At 42.8% G+C, this 19184-nt stretch overlaps 1 protein-coding gene across 1 annotated transcript in view; it reads right to left on the reverse strand.

Annotated features, from left to right (window-relative positions):
• Positions 1–955: 955 nt before the first annotated feature.
• The window catches only part of dhcr7 (7-dehydrocholesterol reductase), a 41718-nt gene continuing 23489 nt past the window's right edge, over positions 956–19184 (reverse strand). Inside the window, exons 4-8 of the mRNA XM_067994124.1 lie at positions 9851–9941; positions 8315–8528; positions 6238–6442; positions 5140–5271; positions 956–3891 (exon numbers count right to left, since the gene is read on the reverse strand). Of these exons, the coding sequence (XP_067850225.1) occupies positions 3427–3891; positions 5140–5271; positions 6238–6442; positions 8315–8528; positions 9851–9941 (1107 nt within the window). The 3' untranslated portion in view covers positions 956–3426. The remainder of the gene's footprint in view (positions 3892–5139; positions 5272–6237; positions 6443–8314; positions 8529–9850; positions 9942–19184) is intronic.

Below are 19184 nucleotides of genomic sequence, written 5' to 3' on the forward strand. Positions count from 1 at the left end.
CTGCCCTTACGCACGGGGAATGCTCCGTAAAGTTCTATCTGCTAATTTTACTAAAACATCAAGATAATGAAAGTAGTGAAATAAGACATTTCACTTGTGTCTTTTTCACAAACATCAGCAGGCAAGAATTTCATCTCTATTTGATGTATAATATATGCTGTGGTGTTCCTGTGAAGATATAATTCAGCTTGCATCTATCATTTTACCCTGTGGAGGATACTATAACAAATGGCAAGTCAGTGCATTCATGCAGTTGATGTGGGAATAACAATTGTCATTATCATTGCAGTTTATCAAGTTATAATGTCCAGTTCATTCCTGACAAATAACACACTTTGTATGCATTGTTATTGCAAATTTCCTCCTTTTTTTAAAAAACAAATTCCTTCTCCACCCCTTGCAATACACTACCACTTGCTTAAGAGCGGTCAGGTGGCCGAGCCTCTGCCAATGTTGTGCTGTTTCTACCAACCTGAAAAGAGTGCAAGAGCAAACGGAGGTGATGTGCTTTCCCAGAAGCACAGATTACTGACTAAGAAAACTGGGTAGTTTCACAAACAGTATTTGGCGTACTATGGAATTTTAATATGACTCATTTGACTTGCACATTGGATATCAAAGTAACTATCTGCATATTCCATCATTACCAAGAAACGAGACTTAATCTATTTAATGTTTCATATTATAAAGTGTTCACGTGACCTTGAAGAATGACAATAAAAAACAAAGGAACTTCTTTATACTTCCGAGTTTTGCATGTAATTTCACATATATGCACACAATATATAATGGGTAGGTTTCATTGAGTCAATATCTATTGAAGTAGTGTTTTACTAGTATTCCTTGCCTTTTTAAAGCAAGATCTAATTAGACATATTTGACTATGGTGATGCCAACAAAGGGCAGAAGTATAAACAGAACCCTTGGAAGTGAATGTTGTCAACGGAAAGTATGATGTAATGAAACAGAATCCCATCTTATTAATGTCTGCAAAGCACACGTTTTATTTACTGCATACAACTATTCAACAATTAAAAACAAGTCAGAAGTGAATTAGAAGGCAGTTCTAATTTGCACAGTACTAATATCTTTATGCAAATTAATAAAGATGCTGTAAACTGCATAAAGATGTTTGTATAGAACATATATGAAATTCAGCAGTCCATAAAAAACTGGAAAACTTGGCTTTCTTCTTTTCCTCCTCTGTACTTTTAGAGAGTGTGTGTGTGACAGTTTAATTATTTACATCGAAAATAGAATCACAGTTTGAAATCAAGAGTAACATTTTCCAGGAATTATAAATCTCACAAACAAACTACATTTTTAATTAATAAAAATGAACATACACAATACTTTGTGAAACACATTTATTATTTTGACAGTATTTCTTAGGGTGGGTCTCTTTAATTAGTTAACCTTGCAGTCATATAAAATCTGGTTTGCATTTGCTTGGATCCAACATGCAAATTTAATTCAGTCAAAAAACCAAACCCAACAGTCTGACGCGTTGGATCATATCTAACACTGAGGGCTTCTGATCCCATGAGAAAATGTTATAGCGGTTAACCATTGAATACGGCCAGTAAAAAGTTAAGTTTTCAATATTTGAAATATTAAGGCAGTTTTAAGATTCTTCAGCAACCTACTCCCATCCTACACATAGAACAGTAGAAGAAAGGTTTGATTTCTTCCTTTGAATTAGAATGTCTAGAAACATTCCCTAAAATAATGTACTATGAATAAATAAACCGGAATTTACTGGAAAGTTTCAGCGTAACTACGGCATAAAAGCGGAGTTGTGCCATTTTCCTTCTCCCAAGAAAATTCACATGTAACTGATTTATGCCGAAACAATGCTACGTGTGAAATTCCTCAATCGTTTGCGCCACTCCCGACTTATATCCGCCGAAAACGCACCATCCATTGTCATAGCCCCGTCCCCCATGCAAAAGACCAAAGTATGCGGGTTTCCTGCACTTATGCCAATTATGAACCCCAAATTTTGTGCTGCAGGACTCAGTCATATTTCTGGTGTTTTGGGTGACTTCTTTTATTTCTCCTTACAGAGATTTGCACTGTACTTTTGATTGTTTTTTACAGCACCAGAATCGGTTACCTTAAAAAGAGAATAGCTTCCACAATTGTCTTTTCTTAATATGCGTAAGTCTTGGTTTGATGGCATCATTTTTTAAAAAATGACATCAATAAGATAAAGAGGGACTTAGAGAAGGAAGATGTTCTGCCCTCCCTCGGGTGCAAATTATTTATACGGATTTCTGCTTGTTTTACGGAGTTTTCTTTATGTTCAGGCTATGATGAGACTCTCAGGAAATTACAGTGTAAGTTGCCGTTGGCAAAATCGGCGTACAAACCAGCCGTAAAATTTCAGCGTAATTTTGGTGCATATCAGATCGAGGAAATTCCGGTCCATGTATGTTTAATATTAAGGGGCATTTTCAGTGCAAGTTTAGCATTAGTGCGAAGAGATTTCCATCCTGTATCCAGGCACAGCCACAACGCTCGTTTGCAAGTCTGTTACAATTCCAGCCAGTCAAAGCAAACACAGTTCTGCCTGGCTGGAACTTGAGATACAGCAACTAGTCTCAGGCTGGTATTTGCAATCTAAATGCACCTCAAGGCCATTTCCTTGTCAATCTTGTTTGCAACTCCAAATGCCACGGATAAAGTGATGGCTGAACGAATAATGGAAAAAAAAATCCAGCAAACTACTTTTAAATGCTTGACTCAATGAATGTGTCCACAATCGCCTAGGTGCTTGATTTCTTTTAGTAGCACACCGATTAACACAAAACTCTGCCCTGTGCTGCTCGGACACAATCATGAACTCATTTAAAACAAATGGTTCAACAACTGCATTAAAATAGCACAGGAAGAAATTTTATGCATACACGTCAAGCAGAAAATTAAACTCCATTGTCTTATTTGGGAATCATATCCAAAGTAGCATTTTAAAAATGAAATTAAAATATGTATTTGGTACAGTTGGGCACATAATATTCAGAGACGCACAGATTAATACATGCCATTATATGCAATATATTAACCCCAACAGGAACGTGCTAGTATTTACCACTTTCATCACAATCGATTTGGAGAAATTTAACGCAACACTAAAGTTAAGCAGACACATTTCTGAATGACTCAAATAGAAATCTCTTGACTTAGCCAGTCTCGTAACTTTGGCCAGTTTGCGCAGAAATCCCAGACTTTTTGTTAAAAATGGGTGTCTCACTTTTGTAAATGTGACCTTATTTCTTTTATATTTAGATTCCATAGGGCGTCCTCCTCTTTTTAATAAAATGTTCTGTCAAAACGTTTACTTGCAAATCAGAATTTGTAATGGCAAATTTTCTTTGACTTAAGAAAATTAAGCCTCTGAAAACTACATTAATGATATAAACCATCCTAAAACACTCCAGGTACAAGGCGGTAAGCCACTGCATCCGTATAACGCTTCCAGTCCTTGCCATATTTGTTTAAGCAACGATGCTCATCCCTGATACAGCGATGGACCAGCAAAATTGTCATGTAGATGATGTAGAAGTATGGCAGGAGGTGTCCGAATCCACAGGCCAGGCAGTAGGAAAGGGAGCCAATAAGATCCCCGGTGTAGTTAAAATGGCGAGCCACCCCCCAGAATCCAGAGACCATCAGCTTACTGTAGTGCTTTTTACCATCAATGGACACATAGGAACATTCAATATACGCAGGAATCCTGCCCCAGATCTTGCAGTTTCCATCTGTGCGCCGGAAGAGATCTTTCTGGTGGTTTGTCATTCTGAAAATGTAATAGCCAACCAGCCCCAAGAGAAGGACACCGACGACATTGGCTGTCGATAGTTGTACTGGGTTGTAGACTAGGTACAGGCCCTGAGACATTGAAGAGAACATTAGCTTCCAATTTAAGAATGGTAATATCATGAATATTTAGTAGCAGTCTTTTTTAAAACCTAATTTATTTGTAAGAATAATACTCTATAAAATTACAGAATTAACAAGTGTGAAATACATATTCCCTCCTCCCGCAATGAGTGAGTTGTGAAAGGGCTTCCTCAGAAATGAAATAAATGGAACACTTTACAGTTCTGATTCGGCCTTCAAAGTGAGGAAGATTCTAGCAATCTGTGGCGAGACATTAGCTGACATTCAGTCCATGTCGGTGAAACATGCAGCCTCCCTCAGTTGAGCAGCTAAATTGGAATCTCGCCACGTCAGAAAATCTGAGGCACAAAACGGATAGCACTTGTTCCTCAAGGACTTGAACAAATAAACTAGGCTAACACTCCAGTGCAACACTGAGGGAGGCTGAATTGTTGGCGGTGCCATTTTATGGATGAGAGGTTAAACCAAGGCCCCATCTGCCTGTTCTAGTGGATGCCAAAGATTGGATAGTATTACTTAGAAGAAGAGCAGGAAGTTCTCCCAGAGCTGGACAACATTTTTCCTTCAACCACACCTCCAAAAACAGATAAACTGGTGATTCATCTCATTGCTGATCTTGTACCAGAATTCATTGCTTACGAAGCTCTTTGAGATATTTCCGAGAGAAGTGATAAGGCACTATATGAACGCACATCTCTTTCTTAACATCCGATTCCCATAACTCTCTATACTGGGTTAAGTGCCATGCTAACGCTGCCATTTCCCATTGCAGAGGTATCGTGCAGGCGTTGGACACACGGCTTTAAGACCAGGAAGTCTCTTCTCTTGCCAGTAAGCCCATTTATGACCTTGCACTATTGGAACAAATCAGTGGAAAATGAAGGGCCTGCTTGTATTTACATATTTTTTGAAGGCCTACTGATGCTCATGCAACCTCGTGTCACATGCCTCCTGCTCCCCCCGTGTTGCCTGGTTGGAAAATACCAGGCTGTGAGCTTGTGGTGGATTTCCGGTACTCAACATCCAATTTTCTGCCCCCACTCCTATCCCTGCCTGTGTCACCAGTGCATGGTAGCAGAAAATCTCTCCTCACGTTGAGCTTTCCTCTGGGATCTGCTCCACATTATTATTCTTTAAAGAAACAACTTGTACCATCATCACACCCCCATCAAAGTGAACAGAGAACAAATCTGAAAGTGAAGTATTTATTGGTATAACAGTTTAAAATTGTTTTACCTGCAGAGTGTAAAGGTATGGCAGCCAGACACAGTCACCCCAACCCAGGTACCAGCCAAAATGGTCATGGCAAATATCAATTGTCTTCAGATACCATGTTTCATTCCAGAAGAAATCCAGCACATAAATTGCCTAAAAATACAGTCAGTGACTTTACAGTGATCACATGAAAAGCTAATCAACATTTGTAGAGACATTGTATATGTATCATTAACATTCTCCGCCCCAGCATAGGTTCCCCAATGCTGCCTGCCAGAATCATAATTTTGCAGCACAGAAAGAGGCTGTTCAGCCCATCGTGACTGTGCCAGTTCTCTGAAAGAACTATCCTCTTAGTTCCATTCCACTGCCCCTTTCTCATACTTTTTTCAAAATATTTATCTACCTCCCTTTTAAAACCTATTATGGGTTCTGTTTCCAGCACTATTTCTGGTAGGGTATTCCGCTGTGCAAAAGAAACATGTACAAACCTTTCCCTTTGATCTTTTGGTGCCCTCTAGTTAGCAACTCACTGACCAGTGGAAATGTACTCCTTCATTGGCTAACTGAAGCCGCTTTTACATAGCATCTGACCTTAAAAGATAACCTTAGAGCCTAGCATTTGTGAATCAGTTTGTGGCATTATGCTGTTAATTGTGCCAGTCTACAGAAACTGGATTTAACAACAAACATTGGAAGCCAGCTAACAGATGCCAGGCGTTTGGAATCCAGCTTAAAAGGCCAATACAAAAGCACTCTTCTGCCCCTATATACCCTCAGTTCATGCGGGTACTGCCTCCCATCCTTGTACACCTGTATTCTTCTCCCCATTACATCCAGTTCACACTGGCACTCATGCCCCACTCACTTCCCCCTCGATTCAAATTGGCACTCTTCTCCTGTTCTCTTCTCAGTTCAAGTTGGCACTCGTCGCCCTTCCCTCCCCAGTTCGTGCCTGCACGTTTAAAATGAACTCATTTAGAGTTTATCATTCAAATCAGAACATTTAAAACAGCAATTACTTCATTAGTGCCTACCAATGTTGTCATCCATTGCAGTGCTCTGAGGCTCTTTCCAATGAATTTTTAACATTTCCGAGGAAACAGAAACATACTGTACCTGCAGCACATTCACCAAGATCATGGAATTGGTCACTTGACCATAGAGCTCTTGCTGTTTGGCAGCAAAGGAAAGGTTAATAAGGGTCCATGCCACAATACCAGGACGACCATTAAAGAACAGCTTCAAGTCAAACCACTTTCCTATCCGTGGGTTAAATTCAATTCCCATCATGTAGTCGTAGAAAAAATTGTCAGTAAATTTGCTAAAGAAAGGGAATAAACAAGTAAATATTGTACTTCAGCTTTAATAAAGTAATTAGCAATGCTAATATTTTTAAACTGTACTTTGTTCTCTTTATTCAGTTGTTTGTGGGCTACTCCATTACAGAAGGGTGGATCTATCCACTAGGCTTCTGCTCACCAAGGCCACCAATTTGCAGTTTTCAACAACAGTCCCAACAACAACAGCAACAACATGCATTTACATAGTGCCTTTATTGTAGAAAAATGCCCTAAGGTGCTTGAAAAGTTGTGATTGCATGGCCAAAGAAGGGAACATCAGGAGAGGTGATTAAAAGTTTGGTCAAAGAGGTAGGTTCTAAGTAGGGTTGTAAAAGAGGTGAAAAAGCAGAAAGGTTTAGGGAGGGAATTGCAAAGCGTATGGCCAAGGTGACTAAAGGTACGGCTATGAAGGGTGAGGCGAAGGGGAGGAGGGAGATGCATAACATGTCAGAGGAACTGAGAGTTTGGAGGGGGGTGGGGGTGGAGGGTGTAGTGCTGGAGAATGTTTCAGATAATGAGGGCTGAGGCTATGGACTGATTTAAACGAATAGAGGAGAATTTTAAATTTGAATCATTGGGAAACTGGGAGCCCAAGTAAGTCAGCAAGATAAAAGGTAATGTGCATGATAGGTTTCAGGCTGCAGAGTTTTGGATGAGCTGAAGTTTTTTTTATATATTCGTTCATGGAATGTGGGTGTCGCTGGCAAGGCCAGCATTTACTGCCCATCCTTAATGGAGGGTGAAGGATGGGAAGCCAGCCAGGAGATCATTGGAATAGTTGAGTCTGGAAACAATAACGGTATGGATGAAGGTTTCAGCAGCAGTTGGGCTGAGGTAGGGAAAGAGGCAGTCGATGTTACGAAGATGGAGAAAGTATGGAGTCAGAAGTTCAGCTCGGAGTCGAACAGGATGCCAAGTTTGGGAGAGTCTGGTTCACCTTGAGAAAGTGGCAAGGGAGATGGATGGAATCGGTGGCAAGGGTAGGAACATTGTGGTGAGGGCTGAAGATAGTGTTTTGCTGACAACCTGAAACGTTAACCACACCTTTCTCTCTCCACAGATGCTGTCTGTCCTGCTGAGTGTTTCCAGCATTTTCTGTTCTTTATTTAAGCTGGAGGAAGTTGCAGCTCATCCAAGATTGGATGTTGGATAAGCAGTCCAACAGCACAGAGGCACTGGACGGGTCGTGAGAGGTGGTGGAGATGTAGAGATGGATGTCATTAGCATATACGTGGCAGCTGGCTCCACAGCCACAAGGGGCAACATGTGAATGAGGAAGAGGAGGGGGCCAAGGATACAGCAGGGGTGCAAAGAGAAGCTTTTGACAGCGATGGTCTCGGTACGATTGGAGGAAGAAGACTTGTCGAAAACTGCAGAGAGGATGAGGAGCTTTAAGTGGGATAATGCACCACATTCACAGAGAATGTCATTGTGGCTTTCATTAGGGACATTTCAGTGCTGTGGGAGAGGTGGAAACTTTACTAAAACAGTGAGCTGGAGACAACATGGGCATGGATGTAGGAGGCAACTATAAGGTCAACGACTTTGGAGAGGAATGGGAGGTTAAAGATGAGGCAGTAGTTTGCATGGACAGTGTGGCCAAGGGTGTGTTTTTTTTAAGTATGGGGTGATAACAGCAGTTTTGAAAGGCAGGGGGGACAGTGCCCGAGGGAACAAATCACAATGTCAGCCAGCACTTACACAGTTCATTACTATTCTGTAAACTGCTTCAATAAACCTGTATGTTCAGCTTTTAAAATGGAGCATTGGAGGGGCAAGCAACGCTGACTAAAACCCGAGAACAGGTTCTCATCGAACAATTCTTCATTATATGTTGCAGATTAAATTCTTACCAGTCTTTTGCATTACTGGGAAAGAGGTATGCCTTTATCATCACAAATGTGGCCACAGCATAACCCAGGATGTTGGCACACCACAACAGAGGAATCCAATTATCAAAAATGATGGTTGGAGAGAACCAATAAAAATAGTTGGCATTAGCAAACCAGAGCACATGGGTAATGATCCACGCCTGTAGTCCATTGATCTCATACTTATTGATCAGACCTGTAAAGTAAAGACGCTATTTTAGGGTTCATGTTCTTTTGAAAACAATTCAGCTATCAGACTAATGAAAGGATGGGTTACTTCGTCTTTGGCCAATTGGGTGTCATACCTCCCACCATTGGGAGTCTGGTTTGGCAGCAGTCCCCAGACACAAGTTCAATCAGGTACAGCTAGAAATTCAGATCGGATAATAATTGTTTAATGAGCTCACTTGCCTTGAAAAGCAAACGGCTGGAGGGGACCTATACCAGCACTTCCCACAGCTATGCACTTTCAAAAGCAAAGTTTCTTTTAAAGATGGCCGAAAAGGAGAGAGGTACCCTGGAGCATTCTTGCCGAGTTCTGAGCTGCCAGTTCAAAAGCATCATTGAGTGAATTTTTTGTGCAGGTCAGCTGCTCAATTTATTAGATTAAGGATTTCACACCAAAAAAGATGAACGTGCGACTGCTGCATGTCATCGTGTGAGCTCAAGGTGCCATTTGGGCCTCATCAAAATACGGTGCAACAGTGCATGCTGCACTGCATCACTGAATGGTGTGCAAAAGGAGTGACCAGAGGCAAACTCTATTATAAACAATCAAACTGGATTTATTTAATTATGGAACTGTTTCTTGAAATAATCCTGATTTGGGAAGAAAAGAAAATCCATATCGGCAGTTTCTGCCGGGATCTGGGCAAATATCATGCAGTCTGGCACTGCTTCTTGAAAGCTCACACAACGTAACCATCCCGCCACCCCACATCACAGTGACCCACCCACTGACCATGAAGGGCAATGACCTTAACTGACATGACCAGTACTATGCTGGGCTCCCCCCCCCCCCCCCCCCACAACCGCCACCTCCGCTCCTCCACAGGCCTAATTATTTTCCAAAAGCCAAGATCAAACAAGCTGCCTCCATCCTTTTCTTGATCCTCACTGTGGTACAACCACAGACATGCCAAGAAACCTGGACGTATCGATGCACTTCTCTTGCAAGCACCATGTATTCAAAATCGGTTCAGAACATCTATGGATGTACTTTGAGAATTCAATATAAAAAATAGCCTTGCATCTGCTTTAGAACAGAAGCAATCGCTTTCAAGACCAAATGATTAACAGATGTTAACAAAACCAAACTTTGTGATTCGAGGCCAAGTGGAAGCACACATTTAGTGCTTTGAATAAAAGAAATCCTAATGCATTATCCCTGAGCAAGTTACTCCTTTTCCACAATGGCCATCTCCTCTTATCCTTGTTACATTCAACCGTCTATCAAAGCAATGTGACTTGGCTGTGCTTTTTACTGCTTGACAAAAAAAAATGAAAGATTAATCTTACCTGCAGGGGTATATGCACCATCTTGCACTCCACCAACATAGCCAGGAAGGACCTTGTGACAAACATCAGGCACACACATGTACAAAAACACCTGCAATTCATGTACAGAAAAAGTGTCTTAATAACTGGCAAGAAACCTGTTGGAATGGGTAATTTAGGAAGATTTAGTTGTACTACCAGTAAGCCTCATCAGCAATGAGTCATTCTGATGGAAGGGAAGGACTTGCTGGGCCAATTATTTTTGTTGTTCCAAGCTTTTATCTCCTCTTTAGCACAACACAGTCACTCAGAAACAGCAAGAATTGAAACTCTATCATTCTGGCTCATGCATAGTCACAAGCAGCACTAGTTTTTCTTTATTTTGTATAGCCTGATACCAATCTATGATATAAATAACTAACCTGGGAAGAGTGGAGTATGTGAAAATATGCAGCAGTTTATTCCAGACATCACTAAATTATATCTTACTGCTTCCTAGTTATTCCATTCATATGTTACAATCATGACAACTGGGTATCATGATGGTTTGGTTGAGAGAGCCATAGTGTGTTCAGTGGCCATGATGAGCACACAATTAGACTGGTTATCTGTACGAGAGTCAATCCCACTGCAGTTCTTTCTGATCAAGCAACCTAAAATGCATCTCTCATTTGACAAGGAATTCCATTTCAACATGCACTCAACAAATGTCCCCCTTACACTGGGAACAATTAGGCTTCCTTATCAAAATTCTGGTTTATTAAAAGAAATGGTTTAAAACTTGCCCAGCTCCACCTATCCTCCTATCAGTTGCCTGCAAAGCATTATTGGCAGTAACAAGTGGCTCCCAGGCTGTATGAGACGAGAGGTTTCCCTCGTAAGAACATGACTGGAATTAAATTAAACATTCCCTCCTTGCTGAGCACAAGACATATAAAGCGTAATTCCACAATCCCGTGAGCACAGCTACCCATTGGGAGAGCAGAATCATCCCTGCAGAGTTCCACATGGTACCCGGCACAAATCCACCTTAAAGAAAGTCACGACTGTGTTATGTGGAACACGCACTCTTTGTTTAAATGGGTTGAATCAGAATCTGTGTTTTTTTTTTATTCATTCATGGGATGTGGGCGTCGCTGGTGAGGCCAGCATTTATTGCCCATCCCTAATTGCCCTTGAGAAGGTGGTGGTGAGCCGCCTTCTTGAACCGCTGCAGTCCGTGTGGTGAAAGTTCTCCCACAGTGCTGTTAGGGAGTTCCAGGATTTTGACCCAGAGACGATGAGGGAACGGCGATATATTTCCAAGTTGGGATGGTGTGTGACTTGGAGGGAATGTGCAGGTGGTGTTGTTCCCATGTACCTGCTGCCCTTGTCCTTCTAGGTGGTAGAGGTCGCGGGTTTGGAAGGTGCTGTCGAAGAAGCCTTGGCGAGTTGCTGCAGTGCATCCTGTGGATGGTACACACTGCAGCCACAGTCCGCTGGTGGTGAAGGGAGTGAATGTTTAGGGTGGTGGAAGGGGTGCCAATCAAGCGGGCTGCTTTGTCCTGGATGGTGTTGAGCTTCTTGAGTGTTGTTGGAGCTCATCCAGGCAAGTGGAGAGTATTCCATCACACTCCTGACTTGTGCCTTGTAGATGGTGGAAAGGCTTTGGGAAGTCCGGAGGTGAGTCACTCACCACAGAATACCTAGCCACTGACCTGCTCTTGTAGCCACAGTATTTATATGGCTGGTCTAGTTAAGTTTCTGGTCAATGGTGACCCCCAGGATGTTGATGGTGGGGGATTCGGCGATGGTAATGCCGTTGAATGTCAAGAGGAGGTGGTTAGACTCTCTCTTGTTGGAGATGGTCATTGCCTGCCACTTATCAGCCCAAGCCTGGATGTTGTCCAGGTCTTGCTACATGCGGGCTCGGACTGCTTCATTATTTGAGGGGTTGCGAATAGAACTGAACACTGTGCAATCATCAGCGAACATCCCCATTTCTGACCTTATGATGGAGGGAAGGTCATTGATGAAGCAGCTGAAAGTGGTTGGGCCTAGGACAATGCCCTGAGGAACTCCTGCAGCAATGCCCGGGGGCTGAGATGATTGGCCTCCAACAACCACTACCATCTTCCTTTGTTCTGGGTATGACTCCAGCCACTGGAGAGTTTTCCCTCTGATTCCCATTGACTTCAATTTTACTAGGGCTCCTTGGTGCCACACTCGGTCAAATGCTGCCTTGATGTCAAGGGCAGTCACTCTCACCTCACCTCTGGAATTCAGCTCTTTTGTCCATGTTTGGACCAAGGCTGTAATGAGGTCTGGAGCCGAGTGGTCCTGGCGGAACCCAAACTGAGCATCAGGGAGCAGGTGCCGCTAGATAGCACTGTCGACGACACCTTCCATCACTTTGCTGATGATTGAGAGTGGGCTGATGGGGCAGTAATTGGCCGGATTGGATTTGTCCTGCTTTTTGTGGACGGGAAATACCTGGGCAATTTTCCACATTGTCGGGTAGATGCCAGTGTTGTAGCTGTACTGGAACAGCTTGGCTAGAGGTGCAGCTAGTTCTGGAGCACAAGTCTTCAGCACTACAGCCGGGATGTTGTCGGGGCCCATAGCCTTTGCTGTATCCAGTGCACTCAGCCGTTTCTTAACAGCACATGGAGTGAATCGAATTGGCTGAAGACTGGCTTCTGTGATGGTAGGGATATCGGGAGGAGGCCGAGATGGATCATCCACTCGGCACTTCTGGCTGAAGACGTTTGCGAACACTTCAGCCTTATCTTTTGCATTCACGTGTTGGACTCCGCCATCATTGAGGATGGGGATATTTACAGAGCCTCCTCCTCCTCTTATTTGTTTAATTGTCCACCACCATTCACGACTGGATGTGGCAGGACTGCAGAGCTTTGATCTGATCCATTGGTTGTGGAATCGCTTAGCTCTAGTCTATGGCATGTTACTTCCGCTGTTTAGCATGCATGTAGTCCTGAGTTGTAGCTTCACCAGGTTGGCACCTCATTTTTAGGTACGCCTGGTGCTGCTCCTGGCATGCTCTTCTACACTCCTCATTGAACCAGGGTTGATCCCCTGGCTTGTTGGTAATGGTAGAGTGAGGAATATGCCGGGCCATGAGGTTACAGATTGTACTGGAATATAATTGCTGCTGCTGCTGATGGCCCACAGCGCCTCATGGATGCCCAGTTTTGAGCTGCTAGATCTGTTCTGAATCTATCCCATTTAGCACGGTGGTAGTGCCACATAACACGTTCGATGGTATCCTCAGTGTGAAGATGGGATTTCTTGGAGATGGACATTGAAGTCCCCCACCCAGAGTATATTCTGTGTCCTTGCTACCCTCAGTGCTTCCTCCAAGTGGTGTTCAACATGGAGGTGAACTGATTCATCAGCTGAGGGAGGGTGGTAGGTGGTAATCAGCAGGAGTTTCCTTGCCCATGTTTGACCTGATGCCATGAGATTTCATGGGTCCAGAGTTCAATGTTGAGGACTCCCAGGGCCACTCCCTCCTGACTGTTTTCCACCTCTGGTCGGTCTGCCCTGCCGGTGGGACAGGACATATCCAGGGACGGTGACGGAAGAGTCTGGGACATTGGCTGAAAGGTATAATTCTGAGGGTATGGCTATGTCAGGCTGTTGCTTGACTGGTCTGTGGGACAGCTCTCCCAATTTTGGCACAAGTCCCCAGATGTTAGTGAGGAGAACTTTGCAGGGTTGACTGGGCTTGGTTTGCCTTTGTCGTGTCCGGTTTTATTCTTATTATGACTTTTTTTAAGCTAGATTTTATAACTGAGTGGCTTGCTTGGCCATTTCAGAGGACAATTAAGAGTCAACCACATTGCTATGGGTCTAGAGTTACATTTCGGCCAGACCTGGTAAGGACGGTAGGTTAAAGGACATTAGTGAACCAGATGGGTTTTTACGACAATCCGGTAGTTTCATCGCCACTATTACTGATACTCGTATTTTTTCATTCCAGATTTTATTTAATTAATTGAATTTAAATTCCGTGGCAGGATTTGAACCCTTGATGCCAGATTATTAGTCTAGGCCTGTGGATTATTAGTCCAGTAACATAACCACTATGCTACCAAACCCACTGCGTGAGGATCGCTTTATGCATTGGATTTCAGTTGAAAAAAAAAACTTAGTTTAAATAAAAGATTTTTTTAAAAAAACAAATGGAGCATCTATGTTATATTCATATGAATGGATAAGGATTGCAGCTGTTACATACTATGACTATGCAGATTTTTGTGTTGGGTATTATAGCTGGAGCATCTGAATATAGGTCATGAGGGAATTTTTGAGGGATTATTTTTATGATTTTTTTAAACATTTCTCTTCTAAAATTTTCATCCAAAACTCTGTTGCCCGTATCCTAACTTGAACCAAGTCCCGTTCATCCATCACCCCTGTGCTCGCTGACCTACATGGGCTCCCGGTCTGAGATTGCCTCGATTTTAAAATTCTCATCTTTGTTTCCAAATCCCTCCATAGCCTTGCCCCTCCCTATCTCTGTAACTTCCTCCAGCCTTACAACTCTCCGAGATCTGTGCGCTCCTCCAATTCTGGCCTCTTGCACATTCCCGATTTTAATCGCTCCACTATTGGTGGCCGTGCCTTCAGCTGCCTAGGCCCTAAGCCCTAGAATTCCCTCCCTAAACCTCTCCATCCTTCTTTAAGACGCTCCTGAAAACCTCCCTCTTTGACCAAGCTTTTGGTCACCTGTCCTAATATCTCCTTATGTGGCTCAGTGTCAAATTTTGTTTGATAATCGCTCCTGTGTAGTGTCTTGGGATGTTTTACCACGTTAAAGGCGTTATATAAATGCAAGTTGTTGTTGTTGTAAATTTGAACAAAGAGTGACAGCAGCATTGTGATACTAGGTGACGCAGCACACCTTGTGACTTATAAGGAACAGGCCTGTGAGAAAGTAGTCCCACACTGGTGCGGTCACACTGTCCTTGAGGTCGTAGGAGTTCTGTGAAGTATGGTGGATCCTCAATGGAGACTTTCAAAGATCAAAGCAAACCAATAACCCTGTTATCACTTCAGCTTCACAAATGTAGAAACTGAAAACATCTTTGGTAATCACAAGCTTCCTTTAAATGAAGGAAAAGACTAAATTAAAAACATGACGACTATATTTGTTTTTTTAAATATTTAAAAAAGCGATGGGAAGTGTTCCAGAGGAAGTGGTTTATGTGGTGGGCCAGCTCAAGTGACACATGAAGTTCCAAATCAAAGTGAAAGAAGCTGTTGCTCAACAATCGGGTTTAGACATCTGCAGGTTGACTGACAGGAACCCAGAACAAAAAGAGTGAGTGTCAGTACACAAAGTACTATAGAGGTACAAAGGTTGTGTCTGCAGTCTGGACTATGTTCTCTATTCTTGATGCAGCTTGGAAGAGAAGATTATTTTATAAACACACAACAAACTACCTTGTAAGCTCTCTCTCTCTCACACACAGCTTGCTTCCACTCAGCGGAGACCACAAACTTCACAACCATCAATGCTGCTCTGTTGCCTACTGCTCCTAACCCACAGACAGAATTTATCATAACAAGAGGATATGTGAAACTCCTCAAAAAAACAATCAAGACACTTATTCATTTCACGCTTCTCTCCCAACTGAAAGACTTAAATCAATTTTTAAGAATGGATCTGTCAAGAAATCCTGAGGCAGATCCTCTTCTGAGGACTTTAAAAGCAAGCTGACATACAGACCCTTAGAAATGCCTCTTACAATCGCTCAGAAGGAGCTAGGCTCTTCCTCTGCCTTCGAGCCTCTTGAAATGATTGCGTTTTTTTCTTCTCCCTCAGAAACTTTTCCTCCGACCCTTTTTTATTACTGGGGTATGGTTTAACATATAAAATACAGCTCAAGTGGTCTATGCCGGTGTTTAAACTTCACATGAGCCTGCTCCCATTCTAATTACCTCTTCACACCCTTCACCCCGATATCCTTCTTTTCCTCTCTCCCTCGTGAATGCATCAAGCTTCCCCTTAAATGGGCCAATGCTATCTGCTTCAGCTACTCCGTGTGCCAGTGAGTTCCAATTCTCATCACTGTAATGAAATTTCTCAATTCTTTGTTAATGGTTATCTCATATGTATGACCCTTGTTCTGAACACACTCACAAGTGCAAACAGTTTGATCACATTCACCCTATCGAACCCCTTCTTAATTTTGAAGTCCTCTATCAGGTCTCATCTTATTGTTCTCTTTTCCAGAGAAAAGAGCCCCAATGTGCTCAATCATTCCTGACAGTTGCGTCTTCCCAATTCTGGTAACATCCTTGTAAATCTTTTCTACACTTTCTCCAGTGCTTCATTATCCTTTTTACAGTACAGAGACCTGGGTGTCCTTGTACACCAGTTGCTGAAAGTGAGCATTCAGGTGCAGCAAGTGGTTAGGAAGGCGAATGGTATGTTGGCCTTCATTGCAAAAGGATTTGAGTACAGGAGCAGGGATGTCTTGCTGCAGTTATACAGGGCCTTGATGAGACCACATCTGGAGTATTGTGTAAAGTTTTGGTCTCCTTATCTGAGGAAGGATGTCCTTGCCATGGAGGGAATGCAACAAAGGTTTACCAGACTGATTCCTGGGATGGCAGGACTGACATATGAGGAGAGGTTGGGTCGGCTAGGCCTATATTCACTAGAGTTTAGGAGAATGAGAGGTGATCGCATTGAAACATATAAAATTCTAACAGGTCTAGACAGACTAGATGCAGGGAGGATGTTCCCGATGGCTGGGGAGTCCAGAACCAGGGGTCACAGTCTCAGGATACGGGGTATGCCATTTAGAACCGAAAAGAGGAGAAATTTCTTCACTCAGAGGGTGGTGAACCTGTGGAATTCTCTACCACAGAAGGCAGTGGAGGCCAAGTCATTAGATGTATTCAAGAAGGAGATAGATATATTTCTTAATGCTAAAGAGATCAAGGGATATGGGGAAAAAGCAGGAACAGGGTACTGAGTCAGACGATCAGCCATGATTGTTTTGAATGGCAGAGCAGGCCCGAAGGGCCGAATAGCCTACTCTTGCTCCTATTTTCTATATTTCTATGTTTCTATGTAGATCTGCACAAAACACTCCAAGTGTGGCCTAATCAAGATTTTATATTCTAGTCCTGTAGAAATGAACAAACACTGGGCATCTTCCATGATTTTTTCCAAATAGCCACTGTTCATGTGCGCATCTTGAAAGTGAGTTTTAGCAGGCTATTTAACTGGAGAGAGCATCACAACTCGAGCCTGATTGCATCCTTACCTAAAGCCCGCACATGGACACTTCCACCAGGGGCTGCTGGATAGCGGTCAGGAGAGAGATCCCTAACCTATGGGAGTTGGGGCGAATTGCAGGACACCCGCTGCAGACTCAGCTGAGATCGGCCAAGTCGGCATAGACCAGAGATCACATGACATCACAAACTCAAATACAATTAATGGTGCACATAGGAGGAGAAAGATAACTGGCACAAGGGAAAACCAATCCACTTCCCTGGCACCTTTCTGATCTGTATGAATCACCTACTCACTGGATAAGCACATTTCATGGAAGAGACCACGAGACATGCCATTTTAGATGGGTAAGTATACACAACACGGATCCGCACACTTCTTGGTGGGAGGCTAAAAGTTACTCAATACAAAACTCTTCATAGGGTATACAGGCCCACGTGCATCTTTTTGGATAAGTATCAGATAGGTTGGTTGCTGTGGAAGATGTGATGAAGGCCTAACTGTTCTGGTCGTACAAAGTCAAGATCTAGCCCATTAATTCCTTAGAGTGTTTCACTCAATCACATGACCCACTAACGAGTGTTTTTAATATTAGGAGACCTGTTTTTAAAACTTTTTTTGTTGGGATCTCACAAAAGGAATTGGTGCCTGCCATTTTGTTGGCAGCTCATAAATCATTTCCACTGTCCTGAGAAAGTCAAATGGACATTCAGCTTGTGGCTAACGGGCCCGATTTCCTAACATAGATCCTACTTTCTGACATGGCAATTTCTGAGTCCTTATGCTTGCACCTTGAAGTGAGGGCAGACCTTGTACAAAGGATTTGTTGGCTTCTTTGGAACATATTTGGCTCATCCTCAGAACCTGATCTACCCCCTGGTTTTGTTTGGGGCTTTCTCCCATTGGAGCTGTGAATTGTTGCCAAGTCAATAGATGGAAGGTCATCACCCTGAAATGTTAACTCCATTTTTCTCTCCACATTTTTCTGCTGTCTGACCTGCTGAACGTTTCCAGCATTTTGTGTTTTTATTTTAATAAAACACATTGTTCATTTTATCGATGCTCTTTGTTTGTTCTTAAAGTTAAAAGGTTTTCTGGATAGCCTTAAGTAAATACATAAAATCCTGGTAGCAATCTTACTGCAGGATATTTACAGTAACCTGCGGTCGATGTATTTTTTACAATCTGTGCTTCAAGTGTTCTTTTGTTCCCTTTCAGATGGTACGGCCGTGGCTCAATTGGTAACGGAAGGTTGTGGGTTCAAGTCCCAGAGACTTGAGCACATAATCCAGGCTGACACTCCCAGCGCACTACTGAGGGAATGCTTCACTGTTGGAGGTGCCGTCTTTCGGATGAGATGGTAAACTGAGGCCCCATCTTCCCTCTCAGGTGAACGTGAAAGATCCCATGCCACTACGTCGAAGAGGAGCAGGGGAGTTCTCCCCCAGTGTCCTGGGCAATACTTATTCCTCAACCAACATCACTAAAACAGATCATCTGGTCATTATCACATTGCGTGCAAATTGGCTGCCTGTTTCCTACTTTACAACAGTGACTACACTTCAAAAGTACTTAACTGGCTGTAAAGCATATTAGGATGTCCTGAGATTGTGAAAGGCGCTATATTGAGCCCATGGAATAAAAAAGGGCAGTGGCAGCATGGAGAAGAAATTGGCTAAGTAACAGGAAACAGTGTAGTGCTGAACGGTTGTCTTTCGGACTGGAGGAAGGTACACAGTGTTGTTCTCCAGGGGTCGGTATTAGGACCATTGCTTTTTTTGATATATATTAATGACTTGGACTTGGGTGTACAGGGTGCAATTTCAAAATTTGCAGATGACACAAAACTTGGAAGCATAGTAAACAGTGAGGTGGATAGTGATAGACTTCAAGAGGACATGGACAGGCTGGTGGAATGGGCGGACAAATGGCAGATGAAATTTAATGCAGAGAAGTGCGAAGTAATACATTTTGGCAAGAAGAATGAGGTGAGGCAATATGAACTAAATGGTACAATTCTAAAGTAGAGCAGGAACAGAGAGACCTGGGGGTATATGTGCACAAATCTTTGAAGGTGGCGGGAGAGGTTGGGAAAACAGT

Source organism: Heptranchias perlo, chromosome 12 (assembly GCF_035084215.1).
Source record: "Heptranchias perlo isolate sHepPer1 chromosome 12, sHepPer1.hap1, whole genome shotgun sequence".
Taxonomy (NCBI): Eukaryota; Metazoa; Chordata; class Chondrichthyes; order Hexanchiformes; family Hexanchidae; genus Heptranchias; species Heptranchias perlo.